General features: G+C 44.2%; 1 protein-coding gene across 3 annotated transcripts; it reads left to right on the top strand.

The window, feature by feature from the left end:
• The first annotated feature begins 558 nt into the window (after window positions 1-558).
• PPP4R3B (protein phosphatase 4 regulatory subunit 3B) lies at window positions 559-19,178 on the top strand. 3 transcript variants are annotated; one of them, XM_082303318.1, is made up of 16 exons: window positions 559-998; window positions 2,310-2,365; window positions 8,178-8,276; window positions 8,788-9,408; window positions 12,338-12,415; window positions 12,616-12,732; window positions 13,336-13,452; window positions 13,809-13,940; window positions 14,359-14,461; window positions 15,122-15,163; window positions 15,416-15,574; window positions 15,800-15,969; window positions 16,565-16,704; window positions 17,155-17,339; window positions 17,884-18,008; window positions 18,765-19,178. In XM_082303318.1, the coding sequence occupies exons 1-16, from the start codon at window positions 857-859 to the stop codon at window positions 18,858-18,860; spliced, it is 2,382 nt and encodes a 793-aa protein (XP_082159444.1). In that variant the 5' UTR covers window positions 559-856; the 3' UTR covers window positions 18,861-19,178. The 3 variants fall into 3 exon arrangements, with proteins under 3 accessions (XP_082159444.1, XP_082159443.1, XP_082159445.1); XM_082303317.1 differs by having other exon boundaries at window positions 559-979; window positions 17,806-18,008; window positions 18,765-19,176; XM_082303319.1 differs by having other exon boundaries at window positions 17,806-18,008; window positions 18,765-19,176.
• Window positions 19,179-19,690: the final 512 nt, after the last annotated feature.

Raw genomic sequence — 19,690 nt, 5'->3', positions numbered from 1 at the left:
TTTTGAAGCTTCAACTTCAGTTTCGCTTTTGAGCCTTCTGTGGAGATGTACAAAGCATGCACAGACTGTATGTTACAGTATTGGCTGTTGCTGTGAGGAGACGCCGCTCACTAACCTTTCCGCCGTTTTGCGATGCAAGCGATACCTTTTCTTCCTAAACATTCAAGCTGTGTCGCATGCGCTGTTTAAATTTACCCTGGCCGGGGTGTGGAGCTCGCCCGTCATTTTGTGTGACGGCGGTGGGTGGCACTTTCTGTGGCGTGAGGGGGGGGAGCCGTGTGCTTCGTCAGCGGCGGCACCACCGCTTCTAGACAGACTTGTAAAAGGAAAACAAAAAAACGAAAAGAAAAAAAAAAGGTTTTTCGGGGGGCCATGTGAGCTATTTCCCCCTTTAGACGCTGTGGGGGTTAAAAGGCAATGATCTGCCCACACCCCCTGGGGGTGAGGGCAGCCGCCATTTTGTTCCCGCCTCCCCGTTCCCGCCTCGGCGCCGCCCGGGGCCGTGAGGGAGCGCGCGCGGGCCCCGCCCCGCCCCGCCCCTGTGGCCGCCGTCCCGTCGGCGGCGCGGCGGCAGCGGGCGGCCGCCGTAGCCCCTGCGAGGGGAGCCCGTGCCCGGGCGGGGAGGAAGAGAAAGGCGGCCCGAGCCGGGTTACAAGATGGCGGCGGCGCTGTGGTAGCTGCTGAGGCGGAGCGGCGCCAGCGAGGCCCGGCACGGGGCGCGGCGGCGCTGACTCGCCATGGGAAGCGGCGCGTTAAGGGCCCCGCGGTGCCCCTGAGCGGCCCGGCGGCCCCGCTTGCTCCCCGCCGCCCTCGCTCCATCACCCCCGCGGAGGCGGAGCGGGCCCGGGGTTGCACCATGTCGGACACCCGCCGGCGAGTGAAGGTCTACACGCTCAACGAGGATCGGCAATGGGACGACAGGGGCACCGGGCACGTCTCCTCCAGCTACGTGGAGCGGCTGAAGGGGATGTCGCTGCTGGTGCGCGCCGAGTCGGACGGTGAGAGCGTGGCCGGGGCTGCCCAGGCCGTCCGGGCCGCTTCCCCTCGCCCCCCGCCCGGCTCCGGGCCCCCCCAGCCGGGCCTTCCACCCACCGTCGCCGGACTTGGCTGATGGTGCCTTCCCTTGGGATACCCCACAGGATTATTGTTATTATTATTATTTCCATCCTCCGTGCCTTCCCTTATCTTGCGGCTCCATGTGAAGTTTCCTTACCCCCACAAGCCACAGCAGTGTTTGATACCGTGGTCCTAGACTTTTCTCCTCCCAGTTCACAAAATTATGGAATATGCTGAGCTGGAACAGACCCACAAGGATCATCCCGTCCAGCTCGTGGCTCTGCACAGACACCCCAACCCTGTGCATCCCTGGGAGCGTTGTCCAGGCTCTCTGCTGGAGCTCTGGCAGCCTTGGGGCCGTGACCATTCCCTGGGGAGCCTGTTCAGTGCCTGACCACCCTCTGAGGGAAGAACCTTTCCCTGATACCCATCCCAAACCTCCCCTGACTCAGCTGCAGCTCCCCAGCCTGAATAGAGCTGAAGCTGTGACATGTGACGACATTTTGTTCGCTTTCAGAGCAATATCCTTTGCTTTTGAGGTGCTCTTTTCTTACTGCTGTAAAAAGTTGTTTGTTTGTTGCTTTTTTCCCCCCCTTAGGAATTCACTGGTGGTGTTCGAGTCGGGTGGCATCCCTCGTGTTTTATTGCACTTTAAAGTCACCTTTAAGGGTCTTTTTTAGAGGGGGGGAGGTACGTGCTCCCCACTTTGTCAGCCGACAGGTGCTAATGTGCTAAATAAACCACCTAAGACTGGTATAAATTGCTCCGGAGCTGTTGCCAGGAGACATACACTACTTGCATACACAAGATAAAGTCCCTGCGTTTATAGTAGCTGGGTGATTCACTTCTGAAGGGCAGCTGAAGGGAATAAAAGCAAGTGGCCCACGTGGCTTCTCTGGGCAAAAACACTTTTATGCTGGGCAGCACGTTACCTGCTGGAATCTGTATAGGTGGCCTAAAAGACCACTAAACAAGTTGGTTCTGGCATCAGATTTCAGGAGAAAAGAGTGCCACAGTGGATTTTGGACTAAATTAGAAGAGAAAAATGTATTTTAATAGGGATATTTCTGTTGAATTTTGTCTTATCTGGCTTATTTTAGGAAATTATATTTAAAGGAGGCGGTTCTTGCGGATTTTCTGGGAGATTTGGATTAAGCTGAGGGTCTGTTGGCTGGCACATGGGCAGTGGTGTGAGATGTGTGGAGATGTTTGTTTTGTTGAGTTCAGTAAATCTCTCTTCGTACCTTTTTCAGGTTCACTACTGTTAGAATCGAAGATAAATCCAAATACTGCATATCAAAAACAGCAGGCAAGTATTACTGCTAGGCTTTACTTTCTCTGGGTGCTGATGCTGAGGAATTGTTTTGTGCTCGGAGTAATTGCATTTTTCAGGAAGAAAGGAAAAGCAGGACGACATGGAATTGTTGATGGTGTTTTTTATAGAGGTGACAGTCTTGCTTAGAAACCTGTGGGTGCTAAACACTTCACATTCTAGGAATTAATATGTGGGTCTTCTAGAAAAATACATTTTGGACTTCAGGCTTTGAAGTTAATCTACGCAATTTGGATAAATATTGAAATCATTACAGGAAAGGAAAAGTCACGTATATGTGTGACTTTTGTCTCCCATCCCAGGCTGTCTGAAGTAATTGCAAAATCAGGGAGGCAAAACTTTGGCCAGGTCTGTTGAAGTGTATTTACTTACCTCTTGAGTTCTTTTTCTGGAAATAACGTGAAGGAATTTGTCTTGCTGTTTAGTTTTTATTTTAAGCCTGGTAAGCTTCTGTTGTCCTAGGTAAGGCCACAAGCCATGGTGAGTTACCTTTCCTAGAGGTAAACCTACTGCAAGACCAAGAAGGAAAACAGTTGGGAGATGTGTTAATAGGTTATTTTTGTTTCATCTACTGAAAAAATCAACTTACTGAATCTCTTCTGCTTTTACTGTTTTCCTTTTTTCAGCATTAATTTTTGATGTCTCTGCCTGCATTGTTTTCTCATGGGTTTTCTGGAGTTTTTTCTGTCTGTTCCTTTGTTCTACAGTAGAGTCTCTGTTCCTTTCATTCAGTGTTTGATACTGTTCTTTATCATTATGGTGTCCAGAACTGTTTCAGTGCTAGAAAACAGTAATTTTGTTCTTCCTAAGTCACAGAGGGACACGTCTTTAAGGATTTTGTTATCGTGACAAGTTACAGTGTGAGAATTTGAGAAAGAGACTTTATTATCTCGTGAACATTGGTTGGCTCACTTTAGGTTAGGACTGAGGTGGAGTTTTGGGCCAGCCTTTCCAGGAGGCTGTTTGCTGTGGTTTCTGCTTTTCACTTGTTAGGGATTGGTGGCTGGAGGCTTTCCTTGGGTGGGCCATGCTGAGGAAGGAGCTCTTCAGAGTTCCAGAAGCCGACAGTCTTCAACTGCTTCCTGTTTACTAGAGGGAACCTATACATAGAGAAACACAAATGCCGATTTTGTGGCTGCAAAGTTTTAAAATGCTTCCTTTCACACCCTGTTTCCTGAAACTACAACTGATTAGTTGTAGGCATTTTTTACTTAATTGGTAGCAAAGTTTCAAGTGACTTAAGTAGCTTTTGTTGCCATTTTTCTTGTGGAAAAGGTAGATCATAGTTTAGGAAAACTCAAGCTGAGGTTTATTTTGGCTGGCTTTTATTTCTGATACTAATGCTTTTGCGTCCTTGTGGCAGAAAGCGTTTTCTTCGCTGTTCGCTCTTTAAGGCTTGTGTAACCTCGTGCAGCTTCACACAGAGCATTGTCCTCAAGTTGATGGTCTTGGACTGGGGAAAGCCGCAGGGTGGTGCAGCTTGATGGAAAAGAAACGTGCCCTGCCTACACATCTGTCTTCATGTAAATAACTTGAGTGGACTTAGAGGGTACTTAATGCTTAATTGTGGTTTGCATAACAGCGTCCTGTGAAAAAAGGAAACCAACCACTGATTTTTCGGTGCTGTGCATCCATCTGTGACTTCCAGTATTACTCTGTTGGTGCCAAGTCATGCTGTAGCTATTGACTAACCCCAAACAGGACAGGCCTGTTACCTGTCTGCTCCTGTCGTGTTTGCGGTTCCTGGGGAATTCATTCTGTCCAGGTGTTGGGCACGCTGTCATCACGACTTCTTTCTCGAGGGAAATAGGGCTTGGATGGGACATAGGTGCCAAGCTGCTCAGCATACAATGTGTAAAATTATCTCTAATTAGATGAATGCAAAGAACACGAGAGCCTGAAGAGCTTTAGGTCCCTCTCGATTTTGGAGCATAGGCTTTGAGAGTTACACATCTCTGCTGGACACCCCACGATAGCCAGAGGGCAGGGTCAGATGTGTTCTCGAGTCTCTGGCAGGAGCAGTTTTAAAAGTTGGCACCACACCCATTTGTTGTTCCAGCCTCTGCTTGAGGTTACTGTTCCCTGGCAGAACTGGCAGAAGAGAGTGTCCATGGCTGAAAGACATTGAACTGCTGCAGAAATCCTTGCTGGGAGTGCTGTCCTCCGGTGTTACCTTTCCTGTAGGTGTGCTCTGTTTGCAGCTCTGAGATGAAGATCCTGCGCAAATCCTGTCTTTTGCCCAGGGTTGCCATCACTCCTGTGACAACAGAACGTTTTGCTCGAGGCAGAATCGGAGTTCCTTGCGGCCGGGATTTAACACGTTTGCAGAGGTGCTGTTAAAGCCAGCCTGAGTGGTTGCCAGAGGGCTTCTTCACTCCTGTTTCATGCCAGCAGGAGTGTTCACATTACCGTGTGGCAGGTTAGATGTAGGACTGAGTCAGTTGAAACATGTCTTCCCCCTGGATTCATTTTTATCAGCACATGTTCCCCGTCCGCTTCCCTGTGCAGCACTTCGGTGCTGGCATGGGGATGTGGTGCAGTGCAGGAACATGGAGAGGTGGAGCAGCAGGCACTGTGCAGACCAGTACCAGAACTGGAGAGGGGTTTGAGCTGCTGTTGCAGTTTTTGTTCAGAATGAATCTTCTTTGTCTTTATATGGTGTTTGAGTGAATTAAGGAACGTTGCTGTTGCTCATGGATGGAGCAGCATCCCCTCTGAGCATGTGGGGGTGGTAGAGCCAGGCCTGGAAGATGTCTGTGCTATTGGTGGGTTGTCTGAGGTCGTGCAGGAAGTGTGTGCCAGATGAGTACATTTTATATTGGTATTGGACAATTATTTTCTGTTGAAACCAACTTCGAGTCTTTCTGAAATATTTTTGGAAAAGCTTATATAACTTCTGCTTTGTGTGGGCAGTACAGATTGTAACGAGTACCATTCAGTAACTTGAGAATTTTCACAAATTTTTCACTGCAGTCCCTGGGTGCCTGGAGTCATTTTAAGTTACTGCATTAATTCTCTTCCTTGAATCATCCTGAGCTATGAATAGGGCTGCTGAGTGTGTGTGTGTCCTTCTTTGTTCAGTGAAGCACCTTTGAGGCTCAGCTTACCTGGGAGTGCATTGATTTTGAGTGCCAGGGCATCAGTATTTGCACAGAACGTTTCAGGATAAACGTTTCAGATTTTGAATTCTGTAACAGCCATAAAATTGTACTCAAGAATTATTTTTTGATTAATCTCTGAAAGGGAACCAGATCAGGGAGCCAATGAAGCTTTTCAGTGCATGCAGTTGACAATTACTGTTTTTCCCTCGAAGCCCAGTTGAACTCTTGACTCTGAAATGGCACACGGTAAACACAGAGATCCAGCTGTCCTGAGCTGGAGATGACGGGGGACAGCTGTGAGTGAAAACTATGTCTGCTCTAAGAACTTGGACCAGTTGTGCCCGTGAGTTGGAGCCTGAGAGCAGAGAGGCTCCCTATTAATATTTGTCACTGTAGGAGAAAAATGTAATATACATAAACAACTGACAACAGTGCTCCAACCACAGTGCTTGAACTCCGCTCTTTCCACAAGAGGGAAATTTTGTTTCTCTAAAGAAATGTTTAAAAATTAGTAAGAAAGGAAAAAAATTGTGTCTTTGCAAATTCCATTGTTTTTAGTGTGGCCTGTGATTATTTTGGGAGAAGGAAGCAGATCTATTGGTAGGCATTTGTCAACAGTGATGTCATTCTAAACTTTATTTTCAAAACAAAAAAAGGCAAAGACAAAACCCCCAAAATATACTACTCCACATGGATGTTGAAGGATTAGGATTACTGTAGAAATGAACTGAAGGATTAATGCTGTTATCAGTGCTGCTGATGTTCATTCATGTTCCAGTGATAGCTGGAGCAGCTGGGAAGTTGTGCTTGTTGAGAGAGATGTATGTTTTCCAAATACCTTCCAAATGATTGAAGAGGGAACCTACTGTCCCATGCCAGCAGTCCTTCCCAAATGTCAGTGTCCTCACTCCTGGAAATACACAAGTGCTCCCTGACCCGTGTAAGCCCAGATAACTGCATTTACAAAGGGCTGTTTAAACCTCACGGCCCCTGAAGCTTCCTAAGGAATATCAGGTATCTATAATCAGGCATTTCTTTGGGTTTCCTTGCTGAACTTACAGATACCACTCTTAATATTTTGTGTTCACTAAAAGTGGTGCATAAGGTAAAGATCTAACCAGCCTTGATGAATTGTGTGGTGAATATTGGACATTGTAAATGAGGGAACTAAGTTACCTTACTGACCATTAAGCAAGGGCTTGCTAGTGTTTTAAAAACACTTCAGTATTTAAAAAACTGTGGTGACAGTTCAGGAAGTCAACAAACTTGGAATGCTGAACAGTTTTGCTGAAGCTCATCAAATATAGTGGAGAGTTAGCAGAGAGCTGCTCAGTTTGGATATTTTTATATGAAGATGAGTTTGCTGTGGGATGGGGAGCTGTTGTCCTGCTCTTGTCTGGGACTGAGCTGATTTTCTTCCCAGTAGCTGGTGCAGTGCTGTGGTTTGGATTTCGGATGAGAATAACACTGATAACACAGGGATGTTTTCGTTGTTGCTGAGCAGTGCTTACCTTGAGTCAAGGACTGCTGAGTTTCCCGTGCTCTGGCAGTGAGGAGCTGCACAAGGAGCTGTGAGGGAGCGTGGCCAGCACAGCTGACCTGGCCAAAGGGATGTTCCATATCCCGGGATAACAGGGGCAGTGGATAAACTGGGGGGGTTGGCTGGGAGGGGCCAATCACTGCTCAGGTGGTGCTGAGCAGCTCTATTGTGCATCATTTGTCTGTTATGGGGTTTGTTCCTTTCTTCACCTTCCTTTTCATTGCTGTAACTATTATAATTGTTCATTATATTTTACCTTATTTCATTTTTTAAACGGCTCTTATCTCAAGAGTAAAAGTTTCACCTTTTTCTGATTCTCCTTCCCAACCCACTGGTGGGAGGAAGTGAGTGAGCAGCTGTGTGGTACTTACTTGGCAGCTGGGATTAAACCACAACCACTCTATATTTGAATGTTGAAGTACAGGCTTGCATTCCTTACAGGACAGCAGCAAGTGTCCTAGTAAAACCTCTTCAAAAACCATTTTAGTCTATTCAGAAATTCCATCGAAACTTCCAGATCTACTGTGCAAGTGCACAAATTGTATTGATGGAGACAATAGTAACACAGAAAAAAAACCTGGCTCAAATGAAAATAACCAGCAAGATGGTTGTAACTTTAGTAAGAACTTAGGAGTTTTATATTATTCAGGTTGTATGGTTTTTAATTCAGAAAGAAATATTTGAACATTAGCTAGGCGTTATATCTCACATATCTAGGGTTGTCTTAAACCCATTCTAAGGGGGAAATTGAAATTTTAGGCGTTTGTTTCAGCCTTGCTAAATATGACAATACTTAAATGGTCATATTGCAGGTTTTCTTAATCTAGTGTGTGCATTCCCATTTCAAGACTTGGTTCGAGAAACGTGTCTTGCAGAGAAGTGCCATCATAAGTGGCGTGCATATGAAAAATAGTATCTTTAAATATGGTTTGTGTAAGGTAGTGGTCATAAAATAACAAGAAAGAAAGTTGATGTTCCTTATGGCAGAACAGGTGATTTAGTGTTTTGGTGTCTTACGTTCTTTTGGCAAGTGTAGCTTTAATTAAAATGATTTATTCTGTAGACATTGTCTGTAAGGGAATGGAGATTAATATGCAGTGCAGACCTGTTTCAGAAACAATTCTTTTCTTGGTTTTATCTCAAACAGGACACCCTGATTGTTTGGTCAGAAGCAGAGAACTATGATTTAGCACTGAGCTTTCAAGAAAAAGCTGGCTGTGATGAAATTTGGGAAAAAATCTGCCAGGTACAGTAAACATGAAACATCCTGGTTTTATTCCAGATTTTCTTGTGTCTTCTGTGACTTGATGTATTTTTGCATCCTTTTTAAACCTGATTGTAAAAGAATCAAATATTCATTGTTATTTTCTCTGTAAGATCTTGACTTGCCCCTGCTTGGAACATGAGTTGTTCTTTTCTTAATTGAATGTCAGGCTTTTGAAAAATCACTGTAATGGTGGGACTCAGGTGGTTGGTGTTTTTTGGGAAGGGAGTGGTGTTTGTGTGATTGTGTTTATTAAAAAGGGACTGCCAGAGTTCCATGTTTTAATTGTCCTTCTCCCAGTCATCCTCAGGAAGCAGCTCATTGGAGTGCAGTGGAACTGCAAATGTACTGTAAGGAACCAGAGAGCTCAGATTCCCGAGCAGCTTCCTTGGACAAACGGGGCAATTGAGATGTGTTGTTATTTCAGTTACTGACCTGCTGACTTCTGTGTGTAGTTTGGGATCAGACAGTAACTGTGTGCACTCTTTCTTAGGTTCAGGGTAAGGATCCTTCGGTGGAAGTCACGCAGGACCTTATTGAGTCAGAAGAGGAGCACATAGAGGAAATGCCTGAAACCAGTCCTCTGATTGACCTTCCTACTTGTGAACTCAACAAACTTGAAGAGATTGCTGACCTAGTTACCTCTGTTCTCTCCTCACCCATCCGTAGGGAAAAGCTGGCGCTGGCCTTGGAGAACGAAGGCTACATTAAAAAACTGTTACAGCTTTTCCAAGTCTGTGAGAATTTAGAGAACACCGAAGGCTTGCATCATTTGTACGAAATTATTAGAGGGATTTTGTTCCTCAACAAAGCAACTCTGTTTGAGGTGATGTTCTCTGATGAGTGTATTATGGATGTGGTCGGATGCCTCGAGTACGATCCTTCTTTGGCTCAGCCAAAACGGCACAGGGAGTTCTTGACCAAAACAGCAAAATTTAAGGAGGTTATTCCTATTACAGACTCTGAACTCAGGCAAAAAATCCACCAGACTTACAGGGTACAGTATATTCAGGACATCATCTTGCCAACACCATCTGTTTTTGAAGAGAATTTTCTTTCTACCCTCACTTCCTTTATTTTCTTCAACAAAGTTGAGATTGTCAGTATGTTACAGGTAAGTGGTTTTTGATATGGTCTGGATGGATTGTGTGTTGATACCTGTAGTTGTAGTTTAAAAATGGATTACAGTTAATCACACACACTTCATTTGCTCAACGTTTTGAATGCTTCCACTGCTCTCTGATAGCTTTGATTTTGTATTTTGTAAAGGTACATTTCAGGTGAGTATATTAATATTTTTTAATGGGCTGTAAAGTTGAAGATTTTTCTCCCTGATTCTCAACCAACGTACACCTTTTGGTCAAGTTTGTGTAGGTATTTAGGGAACAGGCAACTTCTTGTATTCTGTATTAGGGACATTGTAACATTGTTTTTGTAACAAATTCTGGATCTGTGATCCAAAAGAGCATGTTCAGACCCATTCTTGTTTCACTGTTGTTACATCATGGTACTAATTTCAAATGTTCATGTTGTCTTAAAAATTAAGTAATTAGTTGCTGGGGTTTTTTCCTACTATGAGAATATATATCCAGAAGTACTAACTAATAAATAACCAAGCTGTTACTTTATGAAAAGCTGTCCTGCACACTTTGTAGTCAGAAGCAGGCTCCAAGGTGGTTGGGACCCTGTAAGGAGCCTCGGTGAAGAGCTGTGTGAACTTCATGGCATTTTGGGGTTTTCAGTTGGTGCTGTGTTGTGCAAACTAACGGGTACTGAAGTGGCTTTATTGTGTTTATCTGTGTCCAAAAATGGTACATTTGTGTAGGACAGGTCACAGACCTCTTGGGGTGAGTTTGGAGAGACTCTATAAAACACCAAGAAGAGTTGAGAAGAGGAAGGGAGTAAAAATGGTGGAAAGAGAGGGGCACTGGAGACATAACGTATCCATATGGAGTATGTTAATGAGCTCAGATATGGGTGAAATGCAGTAAAGAGTGCAGTACAGGACTGGAAAATAAATCAAAACTGAGTAATTGCAGAGGATTGCATGAGTATGCTATTTGGCTTCTTTGCACTTTCTTCTTTGTGGCTCAATAGCAGAAAGAATGAAAAAATTAAATCCCTCTTGCAAAATTAATGGCTTTGTGTTAAATAAAGATTTTCCTTTAAATTCTTTTTGCATATGTTTTCAAAAACTACAAATAAATGCAGTATTATTGTCCTGAGGCCACAGTCCTGTTTACATTTAGAGATTAAGTCTGTAGAGTTCTTTATTTTTCATTGAGGCTGTACAGTACTGAATGTTTAAAAATTGTGCTGTAACAGAACTCTGATTTGCTGTTACCATGAGTGCTCTTTACAGAAGGTTCTGAAATCCTGACAGTTCTTTGCTGGTTCTGTCGTGGCTGTCCTTGCCATCACAGATGGAGTATGTGGCACACAGGTTTGCCTGCTTGTTCTAAAGTCTGTAATTGAGGTGTGTGATGATTTACAAATAATGTTGATCCTTGAGAATTACAGACTGAGAAGAAAGCACACATGGAGAAGATGTTACAGCACACTTGAGGAGAATTCCCTGGTGGTGGGGACCTCAGGTCCAGGACTGCTTTTGCAGCCCTGTAAATCAGCTTGTTGGGCACAAGAACTCTAAAGCTCCTTTGGGTTTGGGGAACACATTGGATGTCCTGTTACCCTAAATACAGTGGCAAAGCTCCCTGGGAGAAGGCAGTTTAGAGGAGCAGCAGATTGTGTTTGCCACGGCAGCAAAGCTCCTTTCTACGTGCCACAGAGCACTAGATCCCAGTGCTGCTGCTGGTGGAAGGGCAGCCATGTGGGAAAGGAACCTCCATCCATCCTGTGCTTTAGGACACAGGACTGGGCTGTGTAGCAGCCTTAGACATGCAGGAGATATTTCTGTGCTTAGGTGTTCTGCTGTAGGGATTTTCTACCGTATCTGCTGTTAATTGTAGTATGGCCGGGGTTTTTTTTGTAACAGGCTTAATTAAGCTGTTTAAGCCAGCAAAGCTTAAAATAAACTACTAAATCTACTAAACTACTATGTTGCACTCCCTGTGATGTTGATTCCAGGTATTATTTGTTTGTAAAGCACTTCTATCCCCACATCTTAAAATTGTCAGGAAAAAGTTTGCCAGTCTTTGGTTGGCATTGCTGTAACTGTAAAAATTCTGTATTAAGTTATGCTAATAAAGCACAGAGATTTTAGTGACAGCACACAGCAAAATAGAGAGGTAAGCACGCTCTGTGTTATGCAATGTAAAGTTCATGTACATTTATTGGAATGCTGCTATTCTGTTCATTTTTGTTCAATGCACAAGTTCATTGAGTAGAATTGGTACAGTGATTCAAAATTCTGTAAAGCTGTAGCATGTTACTGTTTGCTGTCAGATTTATATTGTCTTTAAAAGGTAACAGAAACATTTGAGAGAATGCCAACGCTGTTTTTAATGTGAATGAGTGCAGAATAATCAAAGGGCAGAAAGTGCCCAAACCCTTGAGAGATGCCAATGTTCACCCTGTTTTTTGGGTACTTCCTGATCTTACGCAATGGGGTAACTGAAATGCTTTGCAAGAAGTGCGGTGTTGTCCTGTATATACTTAAATATCTCTTGGTGTAGTAGAGGATGTGAATATAAAAAGCCAGTAATAGTCCATAAAGTTTCCCAGCTTGGCAAAGCAGAAGGTCTGCAAGTGGGAGAGATTGTTTTATTGTAAGAAAGGTAATGGGGACATGGGTGCAGAGTTGTCCCGTGGCCGGCACTTTGTAGTTGCAGTTTTAGGGACTATCACTGAGCTCAGCCTTACCTGGGTCTGGTCTCCTGGAGCTGCTTCTGCTGCTCAGAGGGAGTGCTGAAACAATGCCCTGGGAATGATCCCGCTGGATGTGTGCTCTGGCATTTGCCTTCTTTGGGATAAATTGGATGGAGAGGTGGAGAGCTGGACTTCTGCAGGGTTGGATCCTGTAAAGATGGAAGTTCTTTTCCAGAGGCGCTGTGTAAGGTGTGTTCCTTTTGTGTGTTGCACAGGAAGACGAGAAGTTTTTATCGGAAGTTTTTGCACAATTAACAGATGAAGCTACAGATGATGACAAACGGTGTGAACTGGTAAGTCCCAGCTTCCTGTGGTGCCTCCAAGGCTTTACCTGAGCGGGATGAAGGGGAAACAGTGAAACTCTTCTGCAGTCACTGGGGGGTTTCTGTAGAATCAGCCAGCACACAAACTGCCACAAAATGTAGCTGTTTCATCCTCTCACAGAATTTTCTGACCCAAATACACCTGTAATTACTTTTTCCCTGTGCAACAGGTGAACTTTTTCAAGGAATTCTGCGCCTTTTCTCAGACGTTACAACCTCAGAACAGAGATGCGTTTTTCAAAACGTTGGCAAAGCTGGGAATTCTTCCAGCCCTTGAAATTGTAATGGTGAGTGAAACTTGAAGCTGATTTTAACCCAAGTAGAAGAGCCACAGCCATTGAAGCAGTTTTGGCTCTGCTGAGCCCTCTGTGTCAGTTTTGCTGTGCTGGGAGTGGGAGTTGATTGGAGCATTCCCAATCCAGAGGCTGCCCCTGGCTCTGCAGTGCTCTGGGCATTTTTCCTCTCTCTGTGTGAGCATGTGGGCAGCACAGTCCTTGGGACAAGGGATGTAAAAACTGGCAGCTGGATTGTTGTTGTGGTTGTTGCTGGCCCAGGGCCAGAGAAGTATTTTTAGATAATCTTGAACTGTTGGCTGGTTCCTCCCAAAAGATCCCGTAATCCTGTCATTAGCAGATTAATCTGTCCTAATCAGCAGTGGGAAAATGGAATGTCTTTCACTCCTGTGGTTGAAGCAGCTGTTGCTGCCTGACCATTGCAATTCATTTTGCTGGTTTATTGTTGTTTTTCTGTAACCCTATTACTGTGTTTCTCATAGAAACTCCTGTAATGTGATGTTCTCAACACTTTGAACTACCTATTATTTGCAGCTGTACTTGATAATAAATACCAAACTTAATTTGTTCTTGCTAATCAACTTCTCTTTTTATTAGGGAATGGATGATCTGCAAGTTAGATCTGCTGCTACAGATATATTTTCTTATCTAGTAGAATTTAGCCCATCCATGGTCCGAGAATTTGTGATGCAAGAGGCCCAGCAGAGTGATGATGTAAGTCACAGTGGTTTGCAGTTTGTTGAATATACCAGTCTTTGGGCAAGCAGGAAACAAACAAAACATGAAAACAAACCTCTAAAAACACAGGAAAAAGTAGATTTAATACACAAATATACACTTCTGAGCTTGTTGGTGTGGCGTGAGTTTACAGTTTTGGAGGTCTGACTGACAAGGATTGTAGGTGTGGAGGGTTGTGCTTAACAGAATTTCTGTATCCAAATGCAACTCTCAGTTCTTCCGTTTCATTTAAATTTGTCTTCAAAAAATGACAGAAACTATGGAAATTACTTTCCTCTATTGAAACTGTGTCTAATTGTTTGCTGGTGTGTTTGTTTGGGATTTTTCTGCAGGACATCCTCCTCATCAATGTGGTCATCGAGCAGATGATCTGTGACACAGATCCGGAGCTCGGGGGAGCTGTTCAGTTAATGGGGCTGCTGAGAACTCTGATCGACCCAGAGAATATGCTGGCCACAGCCAATGTAAGGAGATGTGGGGAGTGCAGACACTGCACTGTCCCAGCAAAGCTGAAAACCTGAGATTCTCTGTGTTTGCTCTGATACTGAATTTCAACAAGCCAAAAATAAGCTTAAAGTTTCCATTTTGGGGGATTGTGCAGGTGTTTATTAAAAAAGTTTTGTCAAGCTTTTTGAGTTGTTGATGTTTTTTCAGTAGATGTTTGCATGGTGGGGATTTTTTGGTGATGGTGAGCTTGGTTCGTTGTCCCAGAATGAAGAAACTGATCTTTTTTGAGCAAAGACAGTCCTGCAGGCCCAACAAATATACAGGCAGACCTGAAGGAGCCAATAGAATTCTGTGTGGGCTGTTTCCTGTGTTACTGTTCTTTCTTATTTAAGTGTGTACAAATCCCACTGTTTAATATAGCTGTTTTTGTTTTAGAAAACAGAAAAGAGTGAATTTCTCAATTTCTTCTACAACCATTGTATGCACGTTCTCACCGCGCCGCTTCTGGCCAATACATCAGAAGATAAATGTGAAAAAGGTACTGAATATTTCCATTTTCTTTTTCCTCCTTGCAGGCCTGTAGTGTTTGGCAGTGGCTGACAGTGCTGGTCCCAGGGATCAGCCTGAGGTGCCAGCTGGGAATGCACTTGTGGAAAACTGCACAGAAGGGACAGGGCTTCTGTGGGCAGCAGTTTTCAGCTCCTTCCTGCAGCTCTGGATGCTGCTGTAGCTTCATGCTGTGCTTTGTGAAAGATGCACTTCCTTGATGTTCATCATGCGAATATACAGTTGTTGATTGCCTTGAAAAAATACTTCCTGTAAAGCAGAACGTGTCTGTAGGTCTCAAATATTAAGCTAAAAAAAGTTTTGCACATTCCATCTAAAATCTGTAGGACTCGTTTTAATGCATTATTTGAAAAATTTAGGATTGGTAATCTTATTCTATATAATGTTCCTAAGTTTTAGGTTATACATTTTCACCTAGATGTATTTAGAACTTTGTAAGGTAAATTAAATACAGAAATCTCAACTGGCTGTGTTCTTGCTGCACGTTTATGTCCCTGTAGCTCACAGAAACTTTTGATCTGATGAAAAATCTGACCATCTGGTAGAATTTATTGTTTATCCCCATCTTTTACATCTTGACAGTGCTTTGAAAACCGTTTTCTGACATTTGGTTTTATTTTCTCTCTATTAGATGCAGTAGTTGGATCCACTAAGAGTAATACAATTTGTCCTGGTGAGTTTGAATTGATTTTGAGTTTTGAAACTTTTCTTGTGTGCTGTGTATGGTATTCTATTAAAAAAAAAAGTTAGGTACGCCCATACTTTATTTCTTTTAATAGTTTTTATGGAAATAGATGTAAGGGCTTTGCTTCACTTGGGACAACTGGAAGCTGAAGGAACATTTTCATCTGGTTTTAAGTTACTGAGGCTTTTTTTCCTAGTCAACCTTGCTACTGAAAGCTTAAATTGTTAATTTTTCTTGCAGATAATTACCAAACAGCACAACTACTTGCCTTAATTTTGGAACTGCTTACTTTTTGTGTGGAACATCACACATATCACATCAAGAATTACATTATGAACAAAGATTTGCTAAGAAGAGTACTGGTCTTGATGAATTCAAAACACACCTTTCTGGCCTTGTGTGAGTATGGAGCTGTTGTGATTTCCTTCTTCCAGGCTTGGTGTGCACTGTGTGGAAGGTGTTCCAGTGTACACTTGAACTTGGAATTTGTGTTAATGAGCGTGAGTGAGATTTTAATGCTCTGGGTTTGGGGGTGCATCTTCCTCTGGGTAACAGCAGGTGTTTCAGTTCTTTCCATGAGCCCTGGCATGTGGTTATTAACTCCTTGATTCTTTCTTCCCGCAGGTGCTCTTCGCTTTATGAGGAGGATAATTGGCCTGAAAGATGAATTTTATAACCGTTACATCACCAAGGGAAACCTCTTTGAGCCAGTTATCAATGCCCTGCTGGATAATGGCACTCGGTACAACCTGCTCAACTCTGCTGTGATTGAGCTGTTTGAGTTCATCAGAGTGGTGAGTCCAGCTGCAGCTCCAGCTCTTAGAGGAGCACCCAGCTCCTTGAAAAACAAGGACTTAAAGCAGCTCCTGAGCCACTTGCTGCCAGTGCCTTGATGTGTGGGAGGCTTCGCTGGGAATCTTTGTGGCCTGTGAAAGTGAAGGGTGGCTTTTAGTTGTAGGATATTGTAGCTGCTGTCTTTTCCAGCAAGAAGAACATTAGGAATGTTAGGATTTGCCTGATAATGGTGAGAGACTTGTTAGAGGGGGCTGACCGAAGTTCCTGGTCCCACATGAGCTGCTGTAGCCTGTGGGGAGAACAGGGCACAGCTGTCCTACATAAAGTATCCTGGTTTAGCAGAAGCATCACAGATATAGTTGGGACACTGCTGAGTCCATTGTCTGTATCTGTGGGAAGCCTTATAAATATTTCTCGATCTCATCTCTTTTATTAAGGATAAATCTGATTTCATGCTTCACTTTTGTATAATCTTGTACAATAATGCTTTGGCTCTGGGCAAGAAATCAGTTACTTTCCAAAGTGAACTCAAAAGCTTTCTGAACTTCTGCCTGTGCCCATTTGAGGCTGAAACGCTGCTTTGTTCTTCTGCAGGAAGATATTAAGTCCCTTATTGCACATATAGTTGAAAACTTCTATAATGCACTTGAATCTATTGAATATGTTCAGACGTTCAAGGGACTGAAGACAAAATATGAGCAAGAAAAGGACCGACAAAGCCAGAAGCTGAACAGGTAGGCCTCGGTTTCTGTGCTCCGAGCCTGCCACTGGCTGCCACTCTGCAGGGCTGCTCCTTGCTTTTCTCTTTCCCAGAGGACAGCAGGAGCAGGAGGCTGGGATTGGGGTTGGGTTTCATTCTTGGTGAAAACTTCTTGGATTAGAAGAAAGCTGCATCTGCCTTTCCTTGTGGCCAAGTGTAGTAGAGCTGATGTTGGCCAGTGCACTAAATGCTATGTTCAGAAAACTCTCAGCTTAAGAGGAACAGAATGTTGCTCTGATTTGGGATTCAGTCTGGCTCATCATCATATGGGGTGTTGAGGAGTCTTGGGGTGAGGGCAGAACCAGAGGTGGAGCTGGATTGCCTTCTCAAATACACCGAGCTCCCTCTAAAACTCTGGAAGGTGTTTCTGGTCCCGAGTCTGAAACAGCAGCCAAGCTGGAATCACTGTGTGTGTCTCTTACAGTGTCCCATCCATATTGCGTAGCAATAGATTCCGCAGGGATGCCAGAGCCTTGGAGGAGGATGAAGAAATGTGGTTCAATGAAGATGAAGAGGAAGAAGGCGAAGCTGTTGTACCTCCAGTTGAGAAGTCAAAACAGGAGGATGATTTTCCAGATAGCTATGAAAAATTTATGGAAACTAAAAAAGGTATTTACTCAGTTTGAGCTTGTTGGCACTGGAAGTGCTCCATGGCAGATTCGTGGAGTATCACCTAAACCAGCCTGTGGTTTGTGCCCTGTACCTTGAGCAGCAGTACAGGGCATTCTGTGTGATTGAGTCATGAGATCCAAACGTGTCCTTGCAAGCCAGTCTAGGATTAAAAGAACAAGTTAAACTGCTTGGAGCATGCATCTGGTTTAAATGCCATTTAAAAGCAGGACTTTGAATGTGCCTGTGTGCTCCAGGTGAGCCATGTCCCTGGTGCCCTCAGCATCCAGGCCCTGCTCAGTTTGCTGCTGGTGGGCTCAGGATGGGCTTGGTTGGGGAACTGAGAATTGCAGCAGAATTGGAACCAAAAAAACCTGCTGGCTCTTGCCCCGCGATTGCACTGTGATGTGGATTGTACTCCTTGGTGTGCAGCTGATACCTAAGTGTGGCAATGTTTGTCCCTCAGCTAAGGAGAGTGAAGACAAAGAAAATCTTCCAAAAAGGACTTCAGCTGGGGGATTCAAATTCACTTTTTCCCACTCAGCCAGCTCAGCCAACGGTGCGAACGGTGCAAACAGCAAATCTGTGGCAGCTCAGACATCACCAGCGAGCTCCAACGGCTCCTCTTCCAAGAACACGGCCCTGAGCCCGGCGGTGCCGGCCCCCAAGGTGGGAGAACTCGTGTGGGGCTGTCCTGGTGCAGGGCTGTCCCAGGGTAACAGCAGCAACAGCCTGTGGGCAGTGGGGCTGAGCTGGTGATAAATTCACCCTGGGCCCTCCAGTGAATCCCTGATTGCTCTGGGGAGGTCTGAGCAGGGCTGGACTCTGTTGCAATCTGGTGGGCGCAGTCTCATCCCGCATCCTCTGCATCATTTCACTGTTGCCACTTTTTTCCTTGCCCAGTTGCTGCTCTGTGTGTCTGATGTACAAAGGAAATTGGCGGTTTGGGGAACTCTGTTAGTGCCCCTCCAGATTGGGAATTGAGTGTTTCTAAGGGGACAGATGCAGGGAGTGACCCCTCTGTGGTGCCTGACTCAGCTGTGCATTACTGGAATCCTCAGCCCTCGAGCTCCTGAGCAGCTACAAAAAAGCGTGGCAAGAATTGGTTTCTCACCCTAAGGCTGAGCAGCCAAAGGGATGTCAGCCTGCACGTTGGAGTTCATGTCTGTCCAGCTGGGCTGAAGGTGATTTTTAAACAATTTGCAGTCCAGACCCAGAGGAGCGAGGAAACTCCAGTACTTCCTGCAGCTTGAGGTTCAAACCCACTCTCCAGACAAATGGGACTTGGAATGCCAAAGGCATCACCAAGAAACCTTCAGGCTGGTGTGTTCCAGACAGGTTGGCTGGAGGTTGAGTACTAAAGTTGCAATTCCTGGGTATTTTTTCAATGTGAGAATTTCTTTTTTCCTTGTTTCTGATTGGCAGGGAAGTCTAGTTGGGCTAGTGGATTATCCTGACGATGAAGACGATGATGAAGAGGAGGAGACATCTCCAAGAAAAAGACCTCGTCTGGGTTCATAAAAGAAACCAAAACTTCGGAATAAGAACTTTTATTACGGGGTTTCAAATGCTGCAACCGTTTTAAGAGCTAAAAAGAATCTGATTCAGAAAGCTTTCTCCCATGAGTATATAAGATAATACAAGGAGTAGCAAAAGAAACTCGGTGTATCGGCTAGAAAGGGTTAGTTCTGTAAACACAAAGCTTCCAAGGAACTTAATGTCTTTCTAGAAAGTAAGGAGTCTGCCATTCAGGCTGTCAAAAAAATGAAAAATTAAAAAAAAAAAAGGTGGGTTAGTATTCTCAGAACCTGGATGATGGCTTCTCAGCAAGGAAAGTCTCAGGTGTCGGGAGGGAAAGGGGGTGGGAAAGGTATGGTAACACTTTTTTTAAAATATTGCAGGGTTTCCCCAGTGTTTAACAGAACTAGGAAAAAAAATAAAATTCAAGCTTAAATTTTGAACCCAGTAATCTTAATTTTGTAATGGTGCTGTCAGTTGTGTTCTTTTAGCAATGCCTCTTTTAAAAAAAAATTTTAAGGGAAAACTAACTCTGTTTGCATAAGAACAATCCGTATTTTGGGACCATTTATTACCAACTAAACTGCATTTCTCATGGTTGGAGGGAGGGACACTGCAGTTATAGTGCATGTTGAGTTGTTTAAAACAGTTAAAATAAGTTTTTGTCTTTTCCAAGAGGAGAGAATGGAAGCTGGATTCAAAATTGAAGGTTTTGCTTGTTTTGTCAGTGAGACGTCCAGAAATATCTATGCCAAGGAGCAGTGGCTTCCCAAGGGTCTCCCGGAGCTGCTTGTGTCACAGTGGGGCTGTACCCGGCACATCCCACAGCTGTC

Source organism: Coloeus monedula (assembly GCF_965178545.1).
Source record: "Coloeus monedula genome assembly, chromosome: 2".
NCBI classification, from domain to species: domain Eukaryota; kingdom Metazoa; phylum Chordata; class Aves; order Passeriformes; family Corvidae; genus Coloeus; species Coloeus monedula.
Note: the sequence above shows the minus strand (reverse complement) of the source record. Positions and strands in the feature narration are given on the sequence as shown.